The 27,900-nt window shown below is 43.0% G+C and overlaps 1 protein-coding gene across 2 annotated transcripts; it reads left to right on the forward strand.

The window, feature by feature from the left end:
• Positions 1–1,362: 1,362 nt before the first annotated feature.
• Positions 1,363–27,653, forward strand: edar (ectodysplasin A receptor). Of its 2 annotated transcripts, XM_010880145.5 has the most exons (11): positions 1,363–1,615; positions 15,266–15,330; positions 18,015–18,137; positions 20,021–20,202; positions 21,703–21,788; positions 23,131–23,337; positions 23,505–23,579; positions 25,062–25,134; positions 26,353–26,626; positions 26,719–26,779; positions 26,985–27,653. In XM_010880145.5, the coding sequence occupies exons 1-11, from the start codon at positions 1,507–1,509 to the stop codon at positions 27,308–27,310; spliced, it is 1,581 nt and encodes a 526-aa protein (XP_010878447.1). In that variant the 5' UTR covers positions 1,363–1,506; the 3' UTR covers positions 27,311–27,653. The 2 variants fall into 2 exon arrangements, with proteins under 2 accessions (XP_010878447.1, XP_010878448.1); XM_010880146.4 differs by lacking the exon at positions 15,266–15,330 and having other exon boundaries at positions 1,531–1,615.
• The last annotated feature ends 247 nt before the right edge of the window (positions 27,654–27,900 follow it).

The raw sequence follows: 27,900 nt of genomic DNA on the forward strand, positions 1-27,900 counted from the left end.
TACAATATTCCAAACTTACTGTGCATTAATGATGTCACATGGTCACGGTATGTAGATGTACAGTGCATGTAACCTATAGGTATGTTGTACTCTCCTTCCACTGTCCTTCCCCTGTGGAATCTAGGTTAGCTTACGCAGCAGTCACCATGGTAACGGATTCCACTCTCCTGTTGAGGAGTATAGTGGTTGGAGGGCAGCATATATGTGCGTGTGAGTGTGAGTGTGTGTGTGTGGGTGTGCGTGGGTATGTGTGTGTGTGTGTGTTTGTGAAACTCCGGTGACATAATACCGGGCTAAATAAACATTGTAAACTTTAAGAGAGGAAATCTTTGATGTTTGTTTTGGCTTTCATGGCTAGATAGCTTCCTATTCCGACTGGCTTTATGAAAGAGTTGCTATTGGACTTATCAGTGTTGGATTTGGACGACAGCTGACTGGAACGCTGTTTGCTCTGGCTGTGGTCCGGTGGTGACACTCGTCACAAGAAATGGTATATGATAAGTGTTTTGATCCCAGTGGTTCTATATTCACTGGCCTGTATGTCTGTATTTCAGGATGGAGGGAAACAACCCCTGCGAGAATCAGACATGAGAGGATTGGGGAGGCACTGGGCTAAGAGAGAGAGGGGGGATGAAGAGGAAAATAGAAGAGAGGGGGGTGAAAGCGGAGGGGAAGGCAGGATGAGAGAGTGGGGTGAGATAGGAGAAAAAGAGAGGAGGGAGAGGTGGAAAAAGGTATAATTATAGGACTTCAAAAACACCTCTCTCTCCTCAGAAGCTCTAAGCACCTCTTTTATCTGCTCTTTCCTGCGGAGGAACTGAGAGGAAGGTGACCGGACATTATGAGGAGAGAAGACAAGAGAGACAGACAGGTGGAGTGGAAGAACTGAAAAACACAACAAATAAATAAACGCCAGATCCCCACCTCATCAATTATAAACCAGAAAGAACATTTCAGATCTGATTCCTCCCTGAGTCTAAAGCCTTCATGTTCTAAAGGGTTTCAAGTATTATGTTCCCCTTTCATTAATGGACCAATAACGCTGATACCGGAAACATCCAACCCCCCATGTCTCTCTCACACGGATAATTTGTGTGATTTTCTCCCATACATAATTGGCACTGATAAAAAAATAGGCTCAGATAAATTATTACAGATTTAATAAATAGCCTGTCACACCACACCATTAGTTTAAAAGCAGCACACATGCGTTTCTTTTATTATTGACTAGGCTAACCTTTGAGTTGTATTTGTGGGGCTTGCCTCTAGATGTCGTAGTGGAGCTGTAAAGCCACGTGCAAATGCAATACAGTTCGACTACCTGCATCAGGTTGATCGTCGTCTGGGGCGGAGAAAAACTCATTTTCATCTGTGAGGAGGAGCTATTGCAGATCATCATGCACGCAGCGGTCTCAAAGACAGAGAGATTAACGGAGGATTTGTTTACAACGGTTTACATTTCGGTGATGCCTGTCAGACGGTCGAATACAGTTTGATTATTAGGCTATGCTACAGCAGTCCGCACAGAAAGACCACAGCACTGCTCCGACCATCACTTTATCGTGGACATACACTCCGCTAGACCTGTCCTGTTTTAAACCCACTCCACACGCAGGTAAGGTGCTCTGGAATGTAAAGAGGGATTGCTGCAAGACTTGGGGAAATTCCTGGTGCATTTATGCTGCAGACTCATGTACTTAACTGTAATTTTAACTTTCACAAATCACTGCATGCTTTAGCTTACATTCTTTGCTAGTCCCAAATCTAGTAGATAGAAAAGTAAGACATTGCTCAGAAAGACATTTTAGACAAATGTAAAACGTTCTGCAGATTTAATTAGGAACGTTTTTCTGCTTTAAATATGTTACAGGCCTAATTTAGCTAAATATTAGTTTTTCTTCAATTTCTAACTCCTCTTTTCATATTGCTTTTTGTGTTAGGTCATACCCAGTTAATAGCATGATAATTGAGAGCAGTTTATGTGTGTATGTGTGTGTTGGGGAGGGGGGGTTAAGTGGTTTGTTAAGTAATACAATTTATTATACCGTATTACTGAATCGATTAGAGCTGATGTGTACCATGAGGTAATTATATGAAAAGAGCACAGGCTTCTGTATCACTTTTCATCTTCCGAGAAAGACAACGGGTTCTGTCACAGTGGAGGGTCCCTGTGCCGGTTTCTGGTTTGCTATCCTCTCAATTATTTTGACTGTGCCGCCTAGCTGTCTCCCTCCCCGGGCCCTGGGGGAAGTCCTGGCCGCAGACAGGCAGCCTAGCCCGGCCTGGACATGCTGGGTCCTGCCGCTCTCTGAAGTGTGGAGCTTTGAACCACTGCTGTAATGCTCAGGGTGGAAATCAATCCCTCTCTACTTCTTCTCCTCTGTTTTTCTGTCTCACTCGCTCTCTCCGCTCCTGTGTCCCTCTCTCGTTTTCTTTCTCTCTCCGCTTCTATGTCCCTCTTCCTTTCTCCCCCCAGCACACCGCCGTAGTCTTTCATGTTTGAGGTAGATAAAGGATTTAAAAAATGAAGAAACGGCAGGGAAAAAAGTGTAATTTATCTTCAAAAGCGTTAGGTCTAGGCTATGGCGCCGCGGGATTAAATGGATGAAAGGATGTACTGATACAGTAATAACAACAAAAAGGCAATGATAATATTCATATTTGCCTAGTATTAATAAAGATAATTATCTTGGGCTAATCGTTTTTCGTCTATGAATACGTTTGCCTTTCACTGAAATTCTGGATAACATTTACAACTATAAATAAATAATTTTAAAAATTATATTTCGGAGGTCTAGGATGTCACTCCTGTATTAGGTAAACAAATGAAAATGCAGCTTATTTTAAATTGCTGTCTCTTCAGTCTTCATGTCAGAAATTATCTCAGAATTTGTCAGATCATGTTAAAATAAAACATGTTTTAATAACAGATCAAATGTAACACTCAAGCTTTCTCTTTCAGCAATTTTCCAGATATCTTATTTTCAGTAATGTTGGTAATAAATGCTAAAAATATTGTCCATAAGTAAGACATGCAACTTTGCTCTCTATTTTGTTCAATTTACCACTCTGCCGTGCACTTTGTAACCCGTGCCCCCTTTAACACTCATCACTTCTACCTTTACACCAAGACAAACCCTAACCCTGACCTCCCTTCACACAGTAAGCCAGTCTCTTTTTGGTAAATGCCCTCTCTACCTTAACACATCTCGTGTTAATCTCACTGTGGTCACTCCTAAAGCCCATATTTCCTTTGGTTGACACTAATTTCATTTCTGATGCCACCAATGACTGGAATGAGTTGCAAAAGACCCTTAAAATTTGCACGTGTCTCACCTTACTCTTTTAAAATCAAATTAACAAGCTGCTATCTGTCAGCTGCAAATATGGAATCCTCTATTCCTATCAGTATGTCTTGCTGTATGTAGTGTAATTTAATGTAATTTCATTTTGTCCATTTGTATTAATACATAGTTCTAAATGGTTACAATAGTTCTGCTCTGTGTATTGTCTTGTCCAGCATTTGAATGCCTTTGGCCGTCATCGAAAAGGAGAATTTGTTATGACATTCCTGGTTAAATAATAGTTGTATGTATGATCAAGTTTTTGAGGAGAGAGGAGTACTTTATGTCTGGTGTTTTGAGGCTACAGAAACATTGTCGGTATAGTCCAAGAGACCGCAGTCCTGATCCCCAAAGTCCACCCCTCTATTCACCAGGACCTATCCCCACTCACAGACCCTCTACTCACCAGGACCCAGCCCCAATCACAGACCCTCTACTCAAAAAGGCCCCACTCACAGACCCTCTACTCAACAAGGCCCCACTCACAGACCCTCTACTCACCAGGACCCAGCCCCAATCACAGACCCTCTACTCAACAAGGCCCCACTCACAGACCCTCTACTCACCAGGATCCAACCCCACTCACAGACCCTCAGCTCACCAGGGCCCCACTCACAGACCCTCTACTCACCAGGACCCAGCCCCACTCACAGACCCTTTACCCAGACCGTATACACTGGGTCTGCAGGCTCCATAATCATCCCACTCTAGGCAGACAGACAGTCGTTCCGCGGTTGTGGTAAAGAATGACGAACAGACATAAACCAATATGCCCACCTACTAATATGTTAGGTAGACAAACAAACAGAGTACCTGACCGTGCCCAGCTAAAGCATGACCACCCCCTAAACAAAGAGAGAGAGGGATGAAGAAAGAGAGAAACGGTGAGACGTTCCGCCCTGGTGGAGGTGAAGAGAGATGAAAGACAGACAGATCACTGGCAGACTAGAAAGGGGGGAGAAGATAGATATGTGTGTTTTGACTCCTTTTCATGTAAATCAAGAGTTTGCTTGTGCTGTTTTTGGAGACGGGAGCTTACAGTCCGTCTGTAATTAATCCAATCAATGATGAAGGGAGAGAAAGAGGCTATACCAGACCGACGGGCCAGACTCCCATTCGCACATAGTTGAATCTGAACAGGTCATATCATGACCGTGTTAAATAATTAACAAGCTAGTTGAGCCTAGTTGTCTCTCTGAAAGCATGGAAACAATCTGATTCAAGCATAACTTCATGAATCATCTGATGCGTAACTGACTCTTATTTAGACAGGCAATTTATTAAGAACAAGTTCTTTTTTTTTTTTACAAAAACATCCTGTACCGTTGGATGTCTTTCACTGGAGACCTCTACCACCATCTCTTCAGTCCCTTCCTCTCTCACTTACAACTGCTGGTAATGCGTGGGTCTGTGTTGATGTGTATTTTAATGTGTATTTGATACTTGTGTTGTTTGTTGGCTGGAAATCATTGAGTACTAATGAGAACAAACTGTGTTCCCATCACTCAGTCCAATTTATGAGTTTTCTGCGTTGAGGTCGGTTGTAGTGGTAACATGTGCTGGAGATCTGTATGGATTTGGCACATCTATCTGTATTAAAGGGGAATGATTGGCTTTTTGAGGATAAATCCTCCACAATCTGACTGATTGTGTTTAGGATTTGTTCTTGATTTAGAAGCTGCATGATGGTGTGTTAGAAAGTGTGTCTGTTTGCAATAGACAAGGATGATAGAGTACGATACAGAGGAGACAGGAGGGCAGAGGACAGAGGAGGAGGCCACAGGAGAAAGCTATAGAAAGAAAAACAGCCCTTGACTAAAGAGGGTGGAGACCTATGCCAAGGGGACAGAACTGTACTTGAAACTGTTTTTAAATGGTCATCATAAGTAAAACATAGGCATAGGAACCGAATAGGATATGTGTGTGAGCATGTGTGTGTGTGTTTGTGTGTGTGTGTATGCACGTGTGTGTTGGTGAGGAAGGATTTAATTGGTTTCTTGGCTTCATCTCCTCCTTGATTGCTTTGTTAGAAAAGTGACTTCCTAATCTGACAGTCATTATCGACTCACAGTAAATATCAATTATGAGGTTAAACATTCATTTCCGTTCTGTCTTTCAGATGACATCTGTTACCGCTAAGACTCTGATCAGGGAGCAAAACATTTTTCAAACTAACAGATTCAATCAAATCTGTTTACCAGGTTTACAGAACTAACTAACCCCTGGGCTCTATTTAATGAAATCTGTTTACCAGGTTTGCAGAGCTAAATCCCAAAACACATTGTGTTATAAGATTAAACATTAGGATTCGTAAAAGAAGTCCAACTAAAACATTGTGTCAATTTAGGGGGAGAATGGGGAATCTGTCTGATCCTATTGGTACAATGTTCCCCAGGCTTTCCCGTAGAGTTCATGCACAGTTTTCACTGATCCAGACAAAAAGACACTTAGACCAAAACCCTCACATACACTATTTATCAGGCTCTGTACCTACTGCTCTACAGCTGTCAATCAGTGTCAGAGAGAGAAAGAGGGAAGGAGAGAGATAGAAAGAGAGCAGGGGTTTGATAAAATTCAGAGAGGGAGAGAAAGAATAGGCTCTCCATCTTTTTCTGGGATGATGCAGATATCTGTTATTAGCAGAGCATGAGGGACTCTGCTGACCAAACAACAAACATGTCCTATGTGATTTTTATTTTTAGATTTCATGTTTTGTTTTTGTTTATCTATTCTCTTAATTACTGCTCTACTAATTCTTCAGTTGCCATATTGATTGTTATTATAAATTGAAGGATGTTAAATTGTAAATGAATAATGACTGTATTTCCACAGTACAGTTTGGCAGTACATACATTGTTATGTCATGTCAATAAAACACTTTTGATTTAATTAATAGGAGAGAGAGAAGGAAAGAGAGAGAGAGATAGAGGGAGAGAAAGAAAGAAAAGGGTAGGAGGGGAAGTGGGAGAAGGAGAGGAGAGAAAAGGAGAGGAGGGAGCGAGAGAGGAGGGAAAGCAAGAGATAGAATGAGAGAAAGAGAAGAGAGAGAAATTGAGGGAGAGAAAGAAAGAAAGATAGAGAGGAAGAGAGAGGGAGAGAAAAGAGAAAGAAAGAGGGAGATAAAGGAAGAGAGAGAGGTCGGGAAAGAAATTGAAGGAGAGATAGAGGCTGAGTGATAGCGGGAAAGAGATAGATGGTGGAAAAGAGAGAACTTGCCAGAAAGAGAGAGATAGCGATAGATAGATACAGGAAATGAGATGAAAAAGAAAGCGGGATGAGAACACATTCTTCCACATCCTACTGTTAGGATGCTGTCTATGTCTGTCTGTCTATGTCTGTCTCGCTCCCAGCTATGTCTGAAGAGGTCTGTTGTTTAGGCGCCTTCCTTCCACCAGATTGTGTTTGAATGTATGTTAATGTGTGTATATCTTTGTGTGTTTAGCTGATTGACATTGCTGGTCTCTGGGACTTTCCAATAAATCAGTCTGTCTGTATGACAGTTCTAGGATCAGTGAGAGTGGTAACACTTTATTTGGATTTATTTACTGAATATCAATAAAAAATGTAAGATATCTGTGAACTAACAGTAACATTTACATGAATCCTCACCATATCCCTAACCATAATCATTTCTTTAACTCTTACACTAAAATCTTTCTAAACCTAGTTTACATTGTTCAAGAGAAGATGCATAATTAATTAAACGTTTTGCCATTGATCATACTGGATTACTAGATTATCTTCCTTTAAACAAAATTCTGATACTCATCTGTTTTTAATGACAGCAGTTTAACCTGCTCCATCATGCTGATTAGTTATGGCCACTGATAAGAGAGGGTCAGACCGACATATCCACACCTTATGAAACCCACGAGAGACAAAGAAATAGAGGGGGAGATAGTTGGAAAAAACACAAAAATAATCTACCGATATTCTTCAAAACATTTTGGGAGATCTATTGTAGTATAAAAACCTTCAGAGAGAGAACAAGTGAGTGAAAGACAGAGAGGGCGAGAGGGGGAGAGAGAGCGAGAGAGTTTGTTTGTTTCCCTTAAAACAGTGTGTCATGTTAAACTAAATGATCTGGTCTGGGATCATCTCGGTAAGTCACTGCCTGGGGACAGAATCCTATCTACTACTGTACAAGGACCTCTGTGGTGTCTGCTGGTGTAGAGTCACGCCTGAGGAGTAGGTCTGTAGAAAGCCTTTCTTTGTGCCTGAGGTGTGGGTCTGTCAGCTAGTTAATGACACTGATAATGACTGTCAGTGTGTTGATGTGAGATTAGATCTCGTTAGAAGATGAATACCCTGGAGACTGAGGAGACGGAGGTCTCAACACAGGCATGTCCTGACAAGGAAGAGAGAGAGAGAGAGTGAGAGAGAAAGAGAGAGAGAGGGAAGAAGGGACAAGAAGGAGGAAGAGAGGGAAGAGCGAAGCACTTCAGATAAAGCGACGGATTCCAGGGGAGATGTGTGCGTGTGTGTGTGTGTGTGTGTGTGTGAGGCTCAGGGGACATGGGGGGTGTGAGGTGCTGGGCTGGAGCCTGATGAAAGCATCAGTGTGTGTGTGTGTGTGTGTGTGTTGTGTTCATTTAGTCTGATAATGAGTTGCTCGGGGCACACTTGTTCTGCAGCTCTCACTTCCTGTTCAGTAGACAAGCTTTTTATCAAAACAAAAAGTTCAATTTTCTTCTTTTCATCCTGAAAGCCCAGCAGCGCCACTGGGTCTCCCACACAAACACACAGACAGACTCATACACATGCACCACGCACACACACACACACACACACACCTGTTGTGATTTCTCTCCACAGTAATTTGCACAACTTCCGCTAATCATTTCTAGTGGCCAGTTCTCTGTGTTTGTATTATTCTGCTTTGTAACCCATGTCAAGTCTGGCAAAGCAAAGACATTTTGCTGGTACTCACATCTTAAAGAAATACATTTTAGGCTTGGAGTCAAGGTTAGGGTCAGTTTTCTCAGTTGCCAAGAGACTTTTAATGACAGGGTGTGGTACAGTTGATCTCATTATTTCTCTGCAAAACAGGATGTATTTTCTCATCGTTTTCACACAGAAAGCAATGCTTTGTACATTTTTGCAAAGCGGTCAACAGAACTCTCTACAAAACACGGCATATTCAGTTGAATAAGTAATATCAAACAAAATGAAATGATCTGGTCAGAGCTGATAGCAACGACTCATTTGCAAGTGAAACTGTTTTGAGTGCATGTGCAAAACGTATTTGCACAGTTGTTCAGTCTGCAATCAGTCCTCATTCGTGCAGACTGCAGAGTTCCCATTTGAGTTGCTATTTTCAAGAACGGACCAATTGATTGGGGAGCGTACGGACAAGGTTTAGGGGACCATAGTGGAAGAGGGGTTTGCATGCATGCTGGTGGGGTATCTCAGAGTGAAACAACAAACACTTAATGTTGCAGATGAAGGTTTGCCACAGTTATTGACCATGTTGTCAATCATGGCCTTTCTATGGGAGAGGCTACCCGGCAGGTCCATTCCACTGTCAGCAGCTGTGGCATCATTAGTAAGAGTATTCAAGAATGATAATAGGTAGGTTCAAATGTTTACGTAAGTTTGGTATAATAATTTGGGGAAAACACATACAGCTCATGCTGTGATAATATGTCTAATTCCCTTTTATGGTACATATTATAATTATAGTATAATAATGGCACAGAAATACAGCTCTGGAAAAAATTAAGAGACCACTGCACATTTTTCTTTCCTTTCCAAAAAAGTTGAAACGGAAGGTTTTGAGTGAGGAACAGAAGCGTTCAATTTGCAGTGGTCTCTTAATTTTAACCCTTCTGTTCCTCACTCAAAATCTTCCTTTTCGACTTTTTTGGAAAGTAAAGAAAAAGCTGCAGTGGTCGCTTATTCTTTTCTGGAACAGTATGTAGAAGAGGCTTAACCACTTTAGGGTGTATTGTAGTTAGTGTAATGGTTGAATGGAAAAACCTTTCCTGAGATAGAGTTATGTTTTGATGCAAATAGTTGACTTAGTTTCATATACTTTGAGAATCTTACTGCATTTTTGCACATGTTTCAGATTTGTCCTGTGTGCTGTGTGTGTGATGTGTTTGAGTGTGATGTGTGTGTGTGTTGTGTTTGTGAGATTTACTGTATTTAGTGTGGTTGATGTTTTTTGTGTGATGTTTTTATGTGTGTGTGTGTGTGTGTGTGTGTGTATGTGTGTGTCAAGCAGTGCCACTAGAACACAGATAAGTCTCAGGATCTGGTTGGTTGAACCCGGAACCATCCTGGAGACTAAGCCCTGCTCCCCCTCCCACCACCACCCAACACGCGGGCCTAATCCCGTATCCTGAACCATAAAGGCAAGACGGCATGGACTTAATCTCCCCCAGATTAATTAAATACTGTAGTGAATCAGTCTGATGGGGTGGCTGTTCATAGTGCCGTAATTAGTGGTGAACTCTGTATTTGTTTTAGTGATCGTCAGTGTCTCTGTAGAGGAGGTAGTACAACATTATGGTGTAGACTGGTAGACTGGAGGAAGTGCTGTTCTACTGTTCTGCACATGTTTGTATGTATGTATGTATGTGTGTATTATATGTGTGTGTGTGTGTGATCCTGGTTTTACTTTAGGTGTGGCTTTTACACATGGTTTTGTAAATGCTACTTCTGGCGTAGGGGTCAGGTTTAGGTAAAAAAAAAAAAATTAGGGTTAGGTTAAGGTTGGGGTTAAAGATTAGGATTAGAGAATAGGGGAAACTACTACACATTTTCCATGGTCTCAACCAAGATAGATAAAGAAACGTGTGTGTGTGTGTGTGTGTGTGTGCGCTTGCGCGCGCCTGCATGGTTAGGGTTGTATGCGGGACCCCTATAGCAGACCAGCCTAACATGTTGTTCCTTAATGGACTATCTGATACTTGAACCCATCCAGTATCACACACACTGCATGGCGCCTGCATGAACAGCAACACTGCAGCCTTTATGTCTCAATAAAGGCCCTGTTCAATCTGGGAAACCACAGTAAAAAGACTGTCACTCTCTCACTCTTCATTTCTCTCTCCTCTCAACCTGTTGTTTCTTGCATATGCTGCAATTATATGTCAAAGAGACTCCATGAGAAATTTACTTGATAACAATAATTACAGTCTGCGTGTGAGTGTCTTTACACAACGTCTTTGCAGAGGCTGTTTGTTTTAGTTACTATTCAAATACATATTTGCAGTGAATGTTTTCCCTGTAGCTGTGATTTACAATGTCGGTCCAATTGAGAAGTGTTGTTCTAATTGAGTGTTCCGAATTCCTCCATCCTAAGTGTCTGAATGAGTGTTCATGTGCAGGAGATTGGGCTTCCCTTCTTGTGTCATTGAGGCTGAATGGAAACAGGATGAAACTGCTTGAAGGTTTCAGAGCTAGACACCCATTACAGTAGTGTGGCTCCCGACCTCTTGAGCTTTCATTCCAAACCCTGCCTCTCCTCGTCATCGGTGAAGCAGAATGTAAGGTAGAGAGGGTACCTCAGAGAGAACTCAGGCCACAGTCACTGTTGGACACGTAGTTGCATTCCAGGAGGAGCGTATATATTGGCACTGTGCTACTGGCCATTCATTGCCACTGGAGCCATATCCATGTCTATCACGTTTCACCATGTTGGACCGCAGACACAGAGAGACCTATTTCCTTATCTGTGGTTGGAGGGTTATTCAATAATGACTACAAGTGAGAAAGAAACAGAGAGGTGGAGAGAGAGGAAGACGCAGGCTGTATGCCTATATTCTGGTAATAATCCTTAATGTATCTATTTGGAGTGACTCAAACGCAGCATATTCCACCTTGGCTGGCTCAGCAGCATGCGCGCGCGCGCACACACACACACACACACAGGGCATTTAGGCTCCTGTAAAGGTCTGTGTTAGTTTACGTTTAATAATCCAGCGTCATTAACTCCTAGAGTGGGACATTACTGTGGTGTGTGTCAGAAAACCTGCTTGCACGCTGGTCTCACTGGAATTTGTTTCAAAAAGCACTTTAAACTACGCTGGAAAATACAGCTGCATCTAAAAAGGTCCATAATGACACTTAGTTTCCCCTGAGCCTGGACAATGTGGATCTCAAATCCTGTGTTTCTATACCTGTTGTTACGAAGTCCCTGTTTAACTCAACTTCACGTCAACGGTGTGTCTGAGCGAAAAGACTGCCAACGCATCGCCTTTCAATTACACTGACGACATTGTTTATCCTTTACTGACACACGAATGCATGCCACATTCAGTTATACTTTACTGACACACGAATGCATGCCACATTCAGTTATTCTTTACTGACACACGAATGCATGCCACATTCAGTTATTCTTTACTGACACACAAATGCATGCCACATTCATTTGTTCTTTACTGACACACAAATACATGCCACTTTTAGTTATTCTTTACTGACAAACAAATACATGCCACATTCATTTATACTTTACTAACACACAAATGCATGCCACATTCATTTATACTTTACTCACACACGAATGCATGCCACATTCAGTTATTCTTTACTGACACATGAATGCATGCCACATTCAGTTATACTTTACTGACACATGAATGCATGCCACATTCAGTTATTCTTTACTGACACATGAATGCATGCCACATTCAGTTATTCTTTACTGACACATGAATGCATGCCACATTCAGTTATTCTTTACTGACACATGAATGCATGCCACATTCAGTTATACTTTACTGACACATGAATGCATGCCACATTCAGTTATTCTTTACTGACACATGAATGCATGCCACATTCAGTTATTCTTTACTGACACATGAATGCATGCCACATTCAGTTATACTTTACTGACACACGAATGCATGCCACATTCAGTTATACTTTACTGACACACAAATGCATGCCACATTCATTTGTTCTTTACTGACACACAAATACATGCCACTTTTAGTTATTCTTTACTGACAAACAAATGCATGCCACATTCATTTCTACTTTACTGACACACAAATGCATGCCACATTTAGTTATTCTTTACTCACACACGAATGCATGCCACATTCATTTATACTTTACTCACACACGAATGCATGCCACATTCAGTTATTCTTTACTGACAAACAAATGCATGCCACATTCAGTTATACTTTACTGACACACGAATGCATGCCACATTCAGTTATTCTTTACTGACACACGAATGCATGCCACATTCAGTTATTCTTTACTGACACACAAATGCATGCCACATTAATTTGTTCTTTACTGACACACAAATACATGCCACTTTTAGTTATTCTTTACTGACAAACAAATACATGCCACATTCATTTATACTTTACTAACACACAAATGCATGCCACATTCATTTATACTTTACTCACACACGAATGCATGCCACATTCAGTTATTCTTTACTGACACATGAATGCATGCCACATTCAGTTATACTTTACTGACACATGAATGCATGCCACATTCAGTTATTCTTTACTGACACATGAATGCATGCCACATTCAGTTATTCTTTACTGACACATGAATGCATGCCACATTCAGTTATACTTTACTGACACATGAATGCATGCCACATTCAGTTATTCTTTACTGACACATGAATGCATGCCACATTCAGTTATTCTTTACTGACACATGAATGCATGCCACATTCAGTTATACTTTACTGACACACGAATGCATGCCACATTCAGTTATACTTTACTGACACACAAATGCATGCCACATTCATTTGTTCTTTACTGACACACAAATACATGCCACTTTTAGTTATTCTTTACTGACAAACAAATGCATGCCACATTCATTTCTACTTTACTGACACACAAATGCATGCCACATTTAGTTATTCTTTACTCACACACGAATGCATGCCACATTCATTTATACTTTACTCACACACGAATGCATGCCACATTCAGTTATTCTTTACTGACAAACAAATGCATGCCACATTCATTTATACTTTACTGACACACAAATGCATGCCACATTCATTTATACTTTACTCACCCACAAATGCATGCCACTTTCAGTTATTCTTTACTGACACACAAATGCATGCGACTTTTAGTTATTCTTTACTGACAAACAAATGCATGCCACATTCATTTATACTTTACTGACACACAAATGCATGCCACATTTAGTTATTCTTTACTCACACACGAATGCATGCCACATTCATTTATACTTTACTCACACACAAATGCATGCCACATTCATTTATACTTTATTGACATAAATAAGAGCTGTTATTACAGCGCATGGACTGGGCCAATAAAATCAGTCTTTTGTAGTTAACGGCTGGGCATAGCAGCACACATACACACACAGTTGATAACGTTGTAAACATAATTAAATCCATTGAAAATCTCTACACAGACATTATTCTCTAGAATACATGTATAACTGGGATAAATCATGTTTGACGTGTTCTTTAATGTACCTGTGAGAGCTGGACTGGCAACTGCAGATGCGAAAAAGTTTCCCTCTGATGGACCTTTAAGAGGGTAGTACTACTGGACTAGTTAGAGGTTTCTACCTGTGTAGTAATATGTACTACTGGACTAGTTAGAGGTTTCTGCCTGTGTAGTAATATGTACTACTGGACTAGTTAGAGGTTTCTGCCTGTGTAGTAATATGTGCTACTGGACTAGTTAGAGGTTTCTGCCTGTGTAGTAATATGTGCTACTGGACTAGTTAGAGGTTTCTGCCTGTGTAGTAATATGTACTACTGGACTAGTTAGAGGTTTCTGCCTGTGTAGTAATATGTACTACTGGACTAGTTAGAGGTTTCTGCCTGTGTAGTAATATGTGCTACTGGACTAGTTAGAGGTTTCTGCCTGTGTAGTAATATGTGCTACTGGACTAGTTAGAGGTTTCTGCCTGTGTAGTAATATGTGCTACTGGACTAGTTAGAGGTTTCTGCATGTGGGAAAGGAAGTAAAACCAACAGAGCACAGTCCCTTAAATGACTGTTTACCCATAATCCATGTGTCAAATGGGGGAAGGGGCCGATCCTCTCATCCTCTGCCAGTGTGTTTTCTTCCTTCACTCTCTCCTGCTCTGTCTTCTCAGTGACTGGCAGCCCTGATCAAGGGATCATTAATGATGTCATCACATCAGTAGGCATAGGAATAACTTAAAATGGGGAAGAGTATCCCTCACACACACACATACACACACACACTCATGCTCAGCAGTGTGTAACCCACATAGTCTGATGCGTGGTGGCTGTATTTGGTATGAGTCAGCAACATTCATCAGGACTTGCTGCCATCATGTTTCTGGAGTGACATCTTAATGACCTGCACAGGAGACCCAGACAACAAGCAAGAAACAGCGCCATTAAAAAATGACCAAATAGCACAACATTTGTATACTTATTTCAAGTATGTAATAAACAAAGTAATGCAACACCCTATGCCCACCTGTGAAAACCTGATCGACCCATTACACTCAATATCCTTGACCAAGCTTGGCTTGATATGAGGTCGATATTGTGAACTGCAGTGCATATGGTCCCTTCAAACACTGCATTCCGCAGTATTGACATTGTATTAACTTTGTGTCAAAGGTCAGTAGTGGTGGTAGAGTGGTGTTCTGGGGAGGCTTTGCTGCGGAATGAACTGGAAGACTTGTCATCATTGAAGGAACCATCCATTCTGCTCCAAGAATTCCAAAATGAGTGTCCTGCCGTTAACCAGATCTGAAGCACAGTTGGGTCATGAAGCCAGACAACCACCCAAAACACACTATTCTAGAAAGTCTACACCAGAAAGTCTGAAATGCAATTTATTCATGTCTGTGTGACTCACTCACTCATTCTTTCTGTCTCCCTCTCTCACTCTCTGTCTCATTCTTTGTCTCTATCATTCTGTCTTTCATTCCTTCTCTTATAGGGGAAGGTGTGAAGATGTTCCAGAGAGGGTGTCAGATAGAATTCATATTCCTCTGTTTGTTGTTGGTAGGTATCTCATTAACTACACTATCCTCCTCTGTCACCTTTCCTTCTTTCTCCTCTCCTCATCCTGCAGCTCCTCATCCCTCAGCCTCATCTCCCACTCCTCATCCTTGCTCCCCCTCTTCTTCACCCTTTTTCCATCCTCTTCCCCTTTTCCTCGTTCTCCTCCGCCTTCTTAATCTCATTCCCTCTCTCCTGAATGGCTCATCTTCACCAGGGAAACAGTGTCACAGACCCACACTGACAGAGGTATTACCCAGACATGAGCAGGTCTTTGCCAAAGGTTGTGAAACATCAGAGGTATCTCCTGAATCTCTCCTCTCCTCCTCTGATGTTGAAACCTGTTGGCTGTGTGTGTGTCTGTGTGTGTGCACGCTCGCATGTGCGTGTGCGCATGCGTGCATGTCTGTATTTGTGTGTGTTTGGCTGTATTCCCAGGAGTTTAACTTCCTTCAGAGCTCTGTTAATGATCCACTCTAAAACCATTCCTGGAGCACTGTATTAGAGAGAGAGGAAGAGAGAGACGGAGAGAGACAGCAAGAAAGAGTGAGGAAACGAGGGAGAGCAGAGAAAGACAAGGACAGAGGGAGAGAGAGTGAAAAAGTGGGTGAGAGAAAGAAGGAACTCTTGGACAGTGATACAGTTAGACCCATTTTATCATTGACGAAAAGGCCAATATTCTTACATCATTGATAATGTCTGTTAGAAATACTGCAGTGTCCTATCACAGCAGCAACATGTGTTACCTGTTGCAATGAGAAAAGGGTGTCCAGTGGAGTACAAACAACAGTGCAAACCTATCCAATATCCTCAGTTTATTTTCCCTGGCCGTACTGTATATACTAACATAGTTGCACAAAGTTACCACACTGTATACAGCTAATAATATAACAGTGGACATTTTAGCATTTTGAAACATTTTCTGTGTTTAATGTTGACTTAGATTTCTTGTAATGTTTATTTCACTTCTAACCATTTATAGATTTTTTTTCTTATTTTCCACTCGATTTGGCAGAGTAAACAGGTTCCCATTCCAGTGAAGGCACATTGGATTGAATTGCATTGAAAAGAGGAGAGAGTGTGAAAGAAAGAGGGAGAAAGAGGAGGGTGAGGGAGGGTGAGGAGAAAAAGGGAGAGAGAAGCAGAGAAAGAAGAGAGAGATGTACCAAGCCATTCTCATGGGGGCCCTTCCATTTCTCTCTGTCATTGCTTCCTAACTACTATCAACTTTCTGGTTTGAGTGATTATTTGGTAGTAACCCACAGCCCCACATTCCTCCACCCTCTCTCCCTGCTCCTCCTTCTTTCCACCGCTTTTTCCCTTCCAATCCACCCCCTGCCCCTCCTCTTGCTCCTCCCCTTCCTCCATCATGATAAAGTGTGCTCCGGCAGTCCCATGTCTTCCTGTTAGCTGTCTCCCGTCTCAGTCCTGTCCAGTTCCTCCCAGCAGCTGCCGCTCAGCCGGTGTTTGTTGTTAAAGCATTTCAGTTACAAACAGTAACTGTGTTTCATTTCAGTCCCCATGTTGGTCATTGTATTTGATCTTTCAGAACTGCACTGTGTAAGTTGTTGTGTTTAAAAGAGCAACATTCCTAGCCCTGAGCTGGGAGAGCTGACTGTGTCTTTGTTCTCTGTGGGTTCAGATGGATGGATCTGGACTGCAGATCTGTGTGAGGAGAACAGTTAACGGAACACACACAAACACACACTAAAACACGCGTGCACGTGCACATGCACGTCCCTGCCTGACACACACATTCACAGGAACACATATGTTTACAATCATATTTATGCATAACTAAAACACTCCAACAACTTCAGAAATAAATTAGTGACAAGTTTAAACAAGCATGTTTTGTCCCTACAGTCACTGACACTCAAAGATGGCTGTTTGGTTAGTATGTTAATGATGGATGAAGAGATAATGTTGTAGTATTCTCAGTATGGTTAGTATGTTAATGATGGATGAATGGAGAAATAGAGTTGTAGTATTTTCAGTATGGTTAGTATGTTATTATGTGGTTCAGTTTGGTTTAGAGAGGAAGTGGTATAGTATTTTCACTATGGTTAGTATTTTAATATGTGGTTTGGTTTGGAGAGATGGTGTTGTAGCATTCTCAGTGTAGTAGTATATTAATATCTGGTTTGGATTGGTTTGTAGAAATTATGTTGCTGCCAGAACAGATTCAATGCACTTTGGCACAGATTCTACGAGTCTCTGGAACTATACTGGAGGGATGGAAAAACTGTTTCCATCTAGATCCTAAATCGAGGTCAGCTGGACCTGCTCAACCATCTGTACACACGGCACAGAGCATGATAGGATGTTAATTGTTTAATTGAATCATGCAGTACGCCTGTATGGAAGCATCTGTATTTATTACGTTCCTTTCATTTATTCAGGTTTAATCTTTAATTTGTCACCCGCCTGTAGTTTCCAAAAGGATTTAAAAATCGTCTCATTCAACTGCTTTAGAATAAGCGATCGAAGGCTGTAGAACATACAGTCAGCAGGAGTATTCCTAGAATCTTATAGTGAATTGGAGACGGAACAAAGAGATGTATCTTATGTAAAACCACCCACAGTAAACAAAGCTGATCCAACTTGACTATACACCACAACCCAGTACCTCAACCTCCCCCTCTCTCTCCCCCCCCCCCCACCTCCCCTCTCTTCCTCTCTCTCAGGTATCCTGTCCTCTCCCTGTCAGGGCAGAATACAGCAGTTGTGGAGAGTTTGAGTTCTTCAACCAGACCCTCAGTAGCTGCCAACCCTGCCCTCCATGCCAACCTGGGCATGAGCCCCACATGGTGAGACAACCACACGTTCGCCTCCTGGCGTAGGTACCTTTGAGTGTAACGAGGAGATGATCATGAAGGAAGGGGTGTCGTAGCGTGAAGCCTGACCTCTGTTACCTGCCTTCAGCTCTGATCTTATAAGGTAGCTGCATTTCTACTCAGACCACCCAGGGAGTTCACTGGTTACACAGGGTTATGCCATCGCACTATAGACATTAGCCGCCTACAACCCTGTTCACCTGAGCACGTTCACCGTTTGTCATTCCCAAATACTGCAGCCCCGTGGGTAGGAGGCCTGCCATGGACTGTCAGTCGTCATGAGTCACCAGACTGCCAGCCAACACAAACAGTACAGCGGGCAGCTCCACCTGCGTCTGTGGAACGGGACACACGCGCGCAGACACGCAGACACGCAGACACGCGCGCGCACGTAGTTAATGTAACCTCATTCCGTTTCACCTCACTTTCTCTGGATAACGGGGACACACCTCACACACGCGCAGACACACACACAGGGACTACTTCACTTCACAGCAGTTCCAAAAGGAGCCCTGCCTTTTCTCTCCTCTTTTCATGTTATCCCATATAATTACAGATAATGACTGTAGCTGCTCATGACTTATCGGCGAGCGGCAACATAACTAACCAGGCATTCAGCTCATCTTTCATTTCTGACCAGTAGATCAGTAGTTAGTCTGTAATCCAGCCCACAGCTTTACCTCTGTCTCCTAAGCATCACTGGGATAATGAGTACCTCCCCCCCACAACAAACACATCAAACAGTGCTCTTTCAAGTCCCACACAGAGCTGGTGTGATCTGAGACAGATGGTTTTACTGCATTGATACGCCACCTTACCACAACCACGAAGAAAGGACAAACACTCTTTTATTGAAATTGTATTTTATCTGGACAGTCTGGATAAGGTTTATTGGGACGCACAGAAGTGAATTCATTTGGGAGATCTAACACTGATCCGTCCTGTCAGACTGCTACTGATAAGTTCATCCAGTCTTATCAGACGATCATAGTGGGTAAATTGGAAAAGCCAGTTGGAAATTGCGGGGATGTAGGTTTCTGCAGTCGGGCGGCAGACAGATAGACAGGCAGCTTAACTGTAGGATGGAGCTGTTTTAAATGTTTGAATAAGGACAGATCAAAGAACTGCTTATCCATCTTTCTGTCAAACTGGGTTGTCACAGCAACCTACTGAGAGGAGAACATGAGGTCGGGACTGTTTAGACAACCTTCTTTCATTTCGTTCTAGTACATCAGTTTCCTTTTCCCTGCCATCTTCTATACACACAAACATACGCTACATTTACACTTTTACATTACAGTCACGTAGCGCTTGACCAAAGCAACTCATAATGGTGAGCGTCCATTTTTGCAATGCTGGTCCTCCATGCAAGCGCCATGCCCTACCAACAGAGACACACTCTAACTAACTAGAGAAACGTCACCGACACACCGAAATACTCATGTTTGGAATGACTAAATTATGACTCACGTTCTTGGTATCAATTACAGTACGTTTCACATCTTCAATAACAGACTCCAGCCAGAGAACACAATGCGTTATTTTTATGTATTTCCTGCCTGTTCTTAATACACAATATATTTTAAACAGTTCATTAAAATCTGTAACACTACTCAATGTTCTCTGAACATTCCATTCCGGTTTCCTGAAAAAGTGTGTCTTTTGAAGCTCTAGCTACTCCCTTTGGTGGTCAGGCGCCAGAAAGCTGATTAAGGTTGATGGTGAAGGGAGTGCTGTCCTCCAACATGGTGGCTTGACTAAACCGGAAAAGACGGCGTCAGATTGGTAATGCATGGGTGTTTGCGGTGTGTGTGGCACATGTATCAGTGTGTGTTTGCCTCTGTGTGTCCGTGCAGAACTGTGGCTATGATACTAAGGATGAGGACTTTGGCTGTGTCCCATGTCCAGCGGGGAAGTATTCCAAGGGAAAGTACGAGATCTGCAGGAGACATAAAGACTGTGAAGGTCTGTACCGAGCTACAGTACTGAGACCTGGAACAGCAGACAGCGACTCAGACTGTGGACCTTGCTTACCTGGGTATGTTCACTAACACACACACAACCTAAACCTAAGCCAAACCCTAACTCCTATACGAATCTCAATAACATCACTTTTATGTTTAAACCAGGTAACTGTTAAACCTAACTGTCACCATAACCTTAAACCAAACCCATAAGCCTAAAATAGCATTTGCATGCAAAGAGCCCAGACTTCTAATCAGGTTTTCACATCGTGTGAAACCACACACACATGCACACACACACACACACACACACACACACATGCACACACACACACACACAGACACACACATGCACTCACACAGAGACACACGCACTCGTGCACGCACACACACGCGCACACACAGACACAAACATGCACACACACGCACGCGCACGCACGCACACACACATCCGCAGACACACATTCACTTTCAAGGTTGAATTGATAAGACAGGACCACCCGATGTAGGACATATCTTCCCCATAACTCCACTGAAAACCCCCATGTCTTCATATCACCCTGCCTGTTCACTTCCCACCTCAATTACCCAGCTGTCATCTGGTCACACAGCAACACGGAGGCAGGGGAAGCTAGACGAACTGTTCCAGGACCCCACTCAGATCGTCTCTCCTCCCTTTTTCTCTGCCTCCCCATCTGCTCTCTCTCTTTCCTCTCTCTGACTCTCTCCCTCGGTCTTCTCTGTCTGTCAGTCTGTCCTCTCCCTCGCTCACCCCTCTCACCACATAATATAGTTCAGTGACACCACCACGTCAGAGTGATTGTCTGGTTGCAATTGAGTTTAAAGTCAGTTTCCAGACCGGAGTCTTTTAACAGAACATTACGGGCTGATTTAATATACTCTCTCAGCTGTACTGAGGAATGCTGTACGCTTGCTGTATGCCTGCCTGTCTAACGGCCTGTGATGGTGATGGAATCTATATGCTTCTTTATTCAATAATACTTAACTCCTCACCAAACACCTCTTTCCTAAGAATGGGGTTTTAATCTAATGTTCAATGTCATGTTTCATGTAAGCCCAACAACTAACAGACAAAATTGAGGATAAAGAAGAATCGGGTCTATTTTGTGTTTTTTACCCGGGATTTTGCCTTTTGAATAGGATTAAATGCATTAACATAGAATTAATAAAACAAAAGTCCCAAACACAATTCATCTTTTTATTTCTATGCATTTCTTCCCGCACACCATAGGCAAAATCCAGCATGATGACTTTTGACCACAAGTGTTCTGGTGTGCATGTTTGACTGATTGTGGTTTAATAATCCTCTCTGATTAATGATAGCCGCTCCACCCCGAAGGCCCTGAAGGACGCCATGCTCTAAAGCAGCCTCCCTCCTCCTCTCACACAGCTCATGGCTAGATAGTAGCTCATCTAACCTAAACACACATCTCTCCCTATGGATTCAGATCAACCTTTTGACCTCAGATGTTATTGAGACACTGTTTCATATTTACATACAGACAGTGTGTTGATTGGTATTAGTCTGTTCTCTGAAGGTTCTCTCTGTTCAGGTATTACATCCTGGAGAACCGACCGAGGAACCTGTACGGGATGGTGTGTCACTCGTGTCAGAACGCACCACGCAACACCAAAGAGTGTGAGTTCTACTTGATGATTCTTCTGCAACAGACGAGAAGACCAGGCGAGGACAGGCTACTGAGGGCTATGACCAGTTAATAAACATTGAGATAGAGAGGGACAGACAGAGAGAGAGAAAGACAGACTGAGCAGAACACAATGGTCTGGATCTCACAGTGAGGCTCAAACCCAAAGAATTGTTTTAATGTCTATCGCTCAAACCAACACTCACTGGCACTTTGTTTTGCTCTGGTTAATGTTACTGTTATTGTCCTTTTAACTACTGTGTTACTTTAGTTACTGTGAGGACGATGAAAGAAAGTTGGGAGGAATGAGAACAGATACCAACAAACAGACTACAGGCGTTTAAGAGTTTCTTCCAGGCAGGGAGGAAGTTGGGGAGGGGAAAGGGAGGCAGAGGACAAGAGGGTTAAACAGTGAAAATACTTTTGAGGCTACATGTTAATCAACCATTTAAAATGAAGTTTTGAAAATGCCCAAACCAGACTTAAGTAGCGCAGTTGCTATCTCAGGTTGAAGGCAGGCTAGCACTCGCCAAGTAATCTGTAAATTACCCTGGCTTCAATCACAGTGCATGTGTGTGCGTGTTAACATGGGTTCCAGATAATTAAAAACTTTGGAAGGCATGAAAATTATGATTTACATGTTTCTGCCTGTACTGGGTATTGTTTCCGTCTGAAACGTGTCATCTATAGGATATATAAACATATATATATAGAATATCTCAAGAATATGTTAACTGCACATCTATACAATACATGCTGCCTCTGTCCCTAGTTTATCTTCTCTGTACACTGTTCCAGAAAGGGGCTGGATGTTGAACTCAGGTCATTGTGTAATATAACAGCAACAGTTTGCAGCATGATGAGCATATCTTAAATGCAGCTGAAATCCTTGGTCTCTTCTGACGCCATCTGCCTGCCTGTCTGACTGCCTTTCTGTCTGTCTGCCTGGGTCTGTTTGTCTGTCTGCCTGTCTGTTTGTTTGCCTGCCTGTCTATCTATCTGTAGGCTTCACAGCCGGAGAAACACAACAGTGATTAAGATGTGGAATCACGCTCCACTAAATAAACAGGGATCTGATCTGGTTGTGTTCTACCCACAAAATGTAAACTAACACGCAGAACGGCGCTGATGACAGCCACTGGGAGGACAAGAGGGAGGAAGAAAAGAGTGAGGGAGTGGGAAAGGGATGTAGAGAGAGAGTGACCACAGGGCCTGGGTAGTGCTGATTAAATCAATAAAAATGTCAAAACGTTAGTGGGATGAGGTCAGTCGGGATGTCCGACAGACTGCGTTAAACTTTTTCTGTAGTAAATGTGCAGGATCTGTGTGTTATAGGTATCACCAAAGCCGTGTCATCAGGCAAAGCCCCTGTTGTCTCAACCAGCAGCACCACCATGTTCCCTCACCTTCACAAAGACCCCACAGGACAGGGTCACCTAGCAACCGCACTCATCATCGCCATGTCAACCATCTTCATCATGGCCATCGCCATCGTCCTCATCATCATGTTCTACATCCTTAAAGCAAAGCCAAGTGGACAAGGTAACCCTCTCACTCACTCTCACACACACAGATGCATGCACACACGCACGCATACACACACACACACACACACACACACAAGTACACACACACACACACACACAAGTACACACACACACAGAGATGCTTCGGTTTGGTCACTAACTGGGTGTGTGTTGTGTGTGCAGCCTGCTGCTCTGGTCAGGTGGTGAAAGCTGTGGAGGCTCAGTCCAACAAACAGGAGGAGAAGAAAGATGTTCCAGGTGACCCTCCTCACACACACTACTACACACAGACTACTCTATTACAAGCACACTACTACACACACACTAGTTCATGCTCACTGGGGGGTAAGAGATTAGTTATGTTAAATTTTTCGGTCCAACGGGACACAATTGCAAAACTGCATGTTTCACCGATTCATGTTTGTTTGGCCTTGAAGTTAACGTATTGCAATGCATTCTGTTCAGAGAAAGGGAGATTTGGTTATTAAATGATACTTTTCTTAATTATGATTGATTTGTTTTCTGACTTAATTCCCGAGGTGAATGGACTAATGACTAAATCTTTTGAAATGATTCAGAATTAATCAAAAATCTCATTTAGAAACAGAATATATACTTTATGTATACAGAGTGGGCTTTAATTTCTTTATTTGGATAGAATGTAAGTCATATTAGATCAGTGTCTAACACAAACTATGAGACAGGTATACTTTTAGCTAACCTTGACCAAAAATAACCTTATTTTGAAGGATTTTACACCCGTTGTTACTCTAAAAATACATGATGAAAATATGTTTTGGGGAGTATGCCCAGACCCCCCAAAACGAGGCTTAGCCCCCCCATCCATTAATTTCTATTGAGGTCCCTGAAAGTATGGTAGTGGCTGGGGCTTCATTCTCATACCTGCTGACTGTCAGGTCTGGCGATTGTGGATGTGGGACAGGTACATATTTGTGTATGTTCAGGTTTTCAATGAAAAATGAAAAAGGTTATTTCTGGATTAGGGGTTTAGGTTTTAGTGGTTAGGTTTAGTGTTTGTGTTTGCAGTTGACAGTCAAGTGTTGAGTACTGCACATTCCGTATGCAGTCAGTGAGTGTAGCACGGTGGAATGTTTAGCATAGACCGTGGCGCTAGCTTTAGGCCATCGGTGTTCCACTAAATGTAATGTTAACAACTGATTGACTGCTGGGGTTATTAACCTGACAGTAATACATATACTAGCACTTCACATAGAACATGTTTACCTCCAGTATGCTCATAGGTATATACATTCCTCTGAGATTAAAATCCAACTTGCATGTTTGTATTCCCAAACAGAAGTGATTCATTTGCAAAACTGAATGTCTGGTTCCATTTTCTCAGTGTATTGCTGGGAGCTTGCTCTATGTGTGTATGTGTGTATGTGTGTGTGTGTGTGTGTGTATTGAGTGGTTGTCCTCTAAGTCTTTGTGATTGACATATCCGGTAGAGCTGGGAGCTATGGGTTTCCCTCTGATGTGGCGTCCCAGAGGCATACACCATTTAAGCTGGCAGGGCCAGACACTTCTAAGCATTTAACTTTGATGTGATGGCATTTGAACAATACAGTCGGGTTAATTGATTTCTTTAAAAAAATTATTGGCATACTGTGCCTGTGGGTGTTTGGACCTTAACCAGCATTTGAGCCGCTGTTTTAAAATGATGTTTGATAAAAATCCAAAAATAATAACATTACACATTCATTTCTTTCTTTCTTTTAGACAGCGTCGTCATTTTCTCTGAAAAGGATGAATTTGACAAACTCAAACCCACACCTCCGAAGACAGTGAAAAGGTAAGGTGTCCTGATTAACAGCACACCTGACACAACACACACACACACACACACTCTGAACAGACAGACACAGAATATGCGCAATGGTTACCAACATCTCTTAAATGTGTTTACGTGTGTGTGTGTGTGTGTGTGTGTGTGTGCGCGCAGGAATTTATAGACAGAGGTTCTTTTATCTGTTATTCAGGATCTGATGGTAATTAGACTACTACAAGTCCTTCTAGTGGGGAGACCAGGTTTGGGTGTGTTTGTGTGTGTGTGTTTGCCCCCTTGTGTGGGCATGGTTAGAAACCAAGTTCACTTGAGGATTGTTCTGAAGCAGAGTGATTATGTGGCTTTGTAGGGTGAGGTAGCTGAGCTCTGATTGGCCCTGAAGGAGGAGATGGAATGGAGGGTGGGGGACAGAGTGAGACAGACAAAGAGGGAGAGAAATAGAGCGAGTGAAAGACAGTGAGAGAAAGACAAAAAGAGAGGGAAGGGTGGGTAAGAGGGAAAAAGAAGAATGGTGGAGAGAGACAGAGAGATAATTAGTCTATAGCCCAGCCAAACCACCAGGTGGATGGATGACAGCTCATGGCCCTAAACCCTCTTGGTCTGTCTGTCTCAATGACACACTCACTAACAATGAAGCCTTATTGGTTCTGACAGAACAGCACTGCAAAGAAAAGAGAACAAGCCCTCACCAAAAGATTGTTAGACGGAGGGTGTGTGTTTTATACATACAGTATCACAAGTTACATGTACAGACCCTATATGGGTTGTATGTCCTTCTCGCATGTGAACACAATATAACCCCTTACGATTCACATGACATCATGTAGCCAGACTCAGCCGTGGTAAACAGAGCGGCTAGCAGCATGCCAGAGGATGTGCTAACTCTGTGTCTTAGCTGCCAGGGTTGGTGTAGGGTTACTGGTAAAAGACAAGGCTTGTGTGTGTGAGTGTGTACGCGCGCTCGCCTGCCCGTGGACACGTCTGTAGAGACAATGCTATTGTGTGATTATCTGCTGTCAACAAGGTGTTTTTGGGAGAAACACACACTGCACACAGTCAACAGTGTTCTGTGGAACTGGAGATGAAAACAATGAGGCTACCTTCAGGATAACAAAAAGGCTATAGCATGTTAGCATAATTAGACAATGCGAACACATCTGTTGAAAAAATTATATCATTTGAACGTCATCTGCTATACCTTAACCTGGATGTGCTCTTCCCCAGTGAGAACGATGCGTCCTCAGAGAATGAGCAGCTGTTGAGTCGTAGCATGGACAGCGATGAGGAGGCAGCCTTGGAAAGGCAGGGGGCGGCTGATGCCAACCCCAGCCTTTGCCTTCTGAACCTGGGCAACAAGCCGGACCTCTGCCTGCTCTCCCTTGGGCTCCTGAACAGGGACAAGACTGGATCCAACCCCAGCAGCCCGAACAATGCCAACGGTTTTAGCAGTGGAAATGCTAACATCATCCACAACAACAACAACAACAAGGCTATAGGGGTGAGACAGAGACCACATTCAGCTTCCTGAGTACTTGAACGGAATGACTCAGTAACTGACTATACCTACTCTCTCCCTCTCGTTCTCTGCAGATTCAGAGTCGAAGGAAAAAGATCCTAGATCTCTATGCTAGAGCCTGTGGAGTGGCCGAGGGTGAGTACTGTACTGTTATTTATTCACAGCCATAGTCCCATCTCTGGCCTTACTCAAGCGTTACATCAGACTGGGCTCTGCAGAAGTACTGCAGGTGACCATTAGTTTTATCGTGTTGTTTTGTAAAATGAAATTAGCTCAATCCGTTTGTCCACATTGTTTGTCCTCGAGTATTATGGCATCTAAATGTAACCCCCCCCCTTAGGTCTGAGTCCTACAGAACTCCCATTTGACTGTCTGGAGAAGGCCAGTCGTATGCTGAGCTCCTCCTACAGCAGCGAGGCGGCCGTGGTGAAGACCTGGAGGCACCTGGCGGAGAGCTTTGGCCTGAAGAGGGATGAGATCGGAGGGATGAGCGACGGCCTGCAGCTGTTTGAGAGGATCAGTACGGCCGGATACAGCATCCCTGACCTGCTGACCAGGCTGGTGCAGATAGAGAGGCTGGACGCTGTGGAGTCGCTCTGTTCTGACGTACTGGGAGGAGATGTCCACACTGCCCCTCTGTCATCACCACGCTGCGCCAGCGTCTGACTCACGCACTCACACGCGTTTCCCGCGCGTTAATGTATACGCAAACTCACACATGTGAATACGTGTATGCACACACCACACACATACATTTACAACCACCCAAACCCCTCCACATGAAGAATGTCAGCAGGACGCCGAAGATTTCATGTTTCTCCCCTCCGCTGTGGCAGTGGACAGGCTATGAACTTCATGCTGAATATTCGTTGTAAAATAATATGTATAATATTGATTACATTTTGTGCATTTCAGTTTTGATATTTCAAAAATGGCATGATGGACTTCTCTGCCTGGACCCCCGTGTCCTTAGACCCTCTCCTACCCCGCCTGCCAACCCCCAGTTCCCCCCCCACCCCCAACCCCCCACCCCCCACCCCCCCACCCCCAGCGGTCAGCTGCTGCAACTGGCCCTAATTGGTTGATGTGTGGTGGTGTGGCATAGTGGCAGTGTGGGTTGTGGTTTACAGTCAAGACTTTCAGCACCTAATTAACCACTAAAACCAATGAACCAGTAAAGACCAGATGCCGGCTACTATTAAAGAGACTGCTAACCGACTAGCCTGCTGCAGCCTGAGGAATGTGGGGAGACGGGA

The sequence above is a fragment of the Esox lucius genome, chromosome 16 (genome assembly GCF_011004845.1).
Source record: "Esox lucius isolate fEsoLuc1 chromosome 16, fEsoLuc1.pri, whole genome shotgun sequence".
NCBI lineage: Eukaryota > Metazoa > Chordata > Actinopteri > Esociformes > Esocidae > Esox > Esox lucius.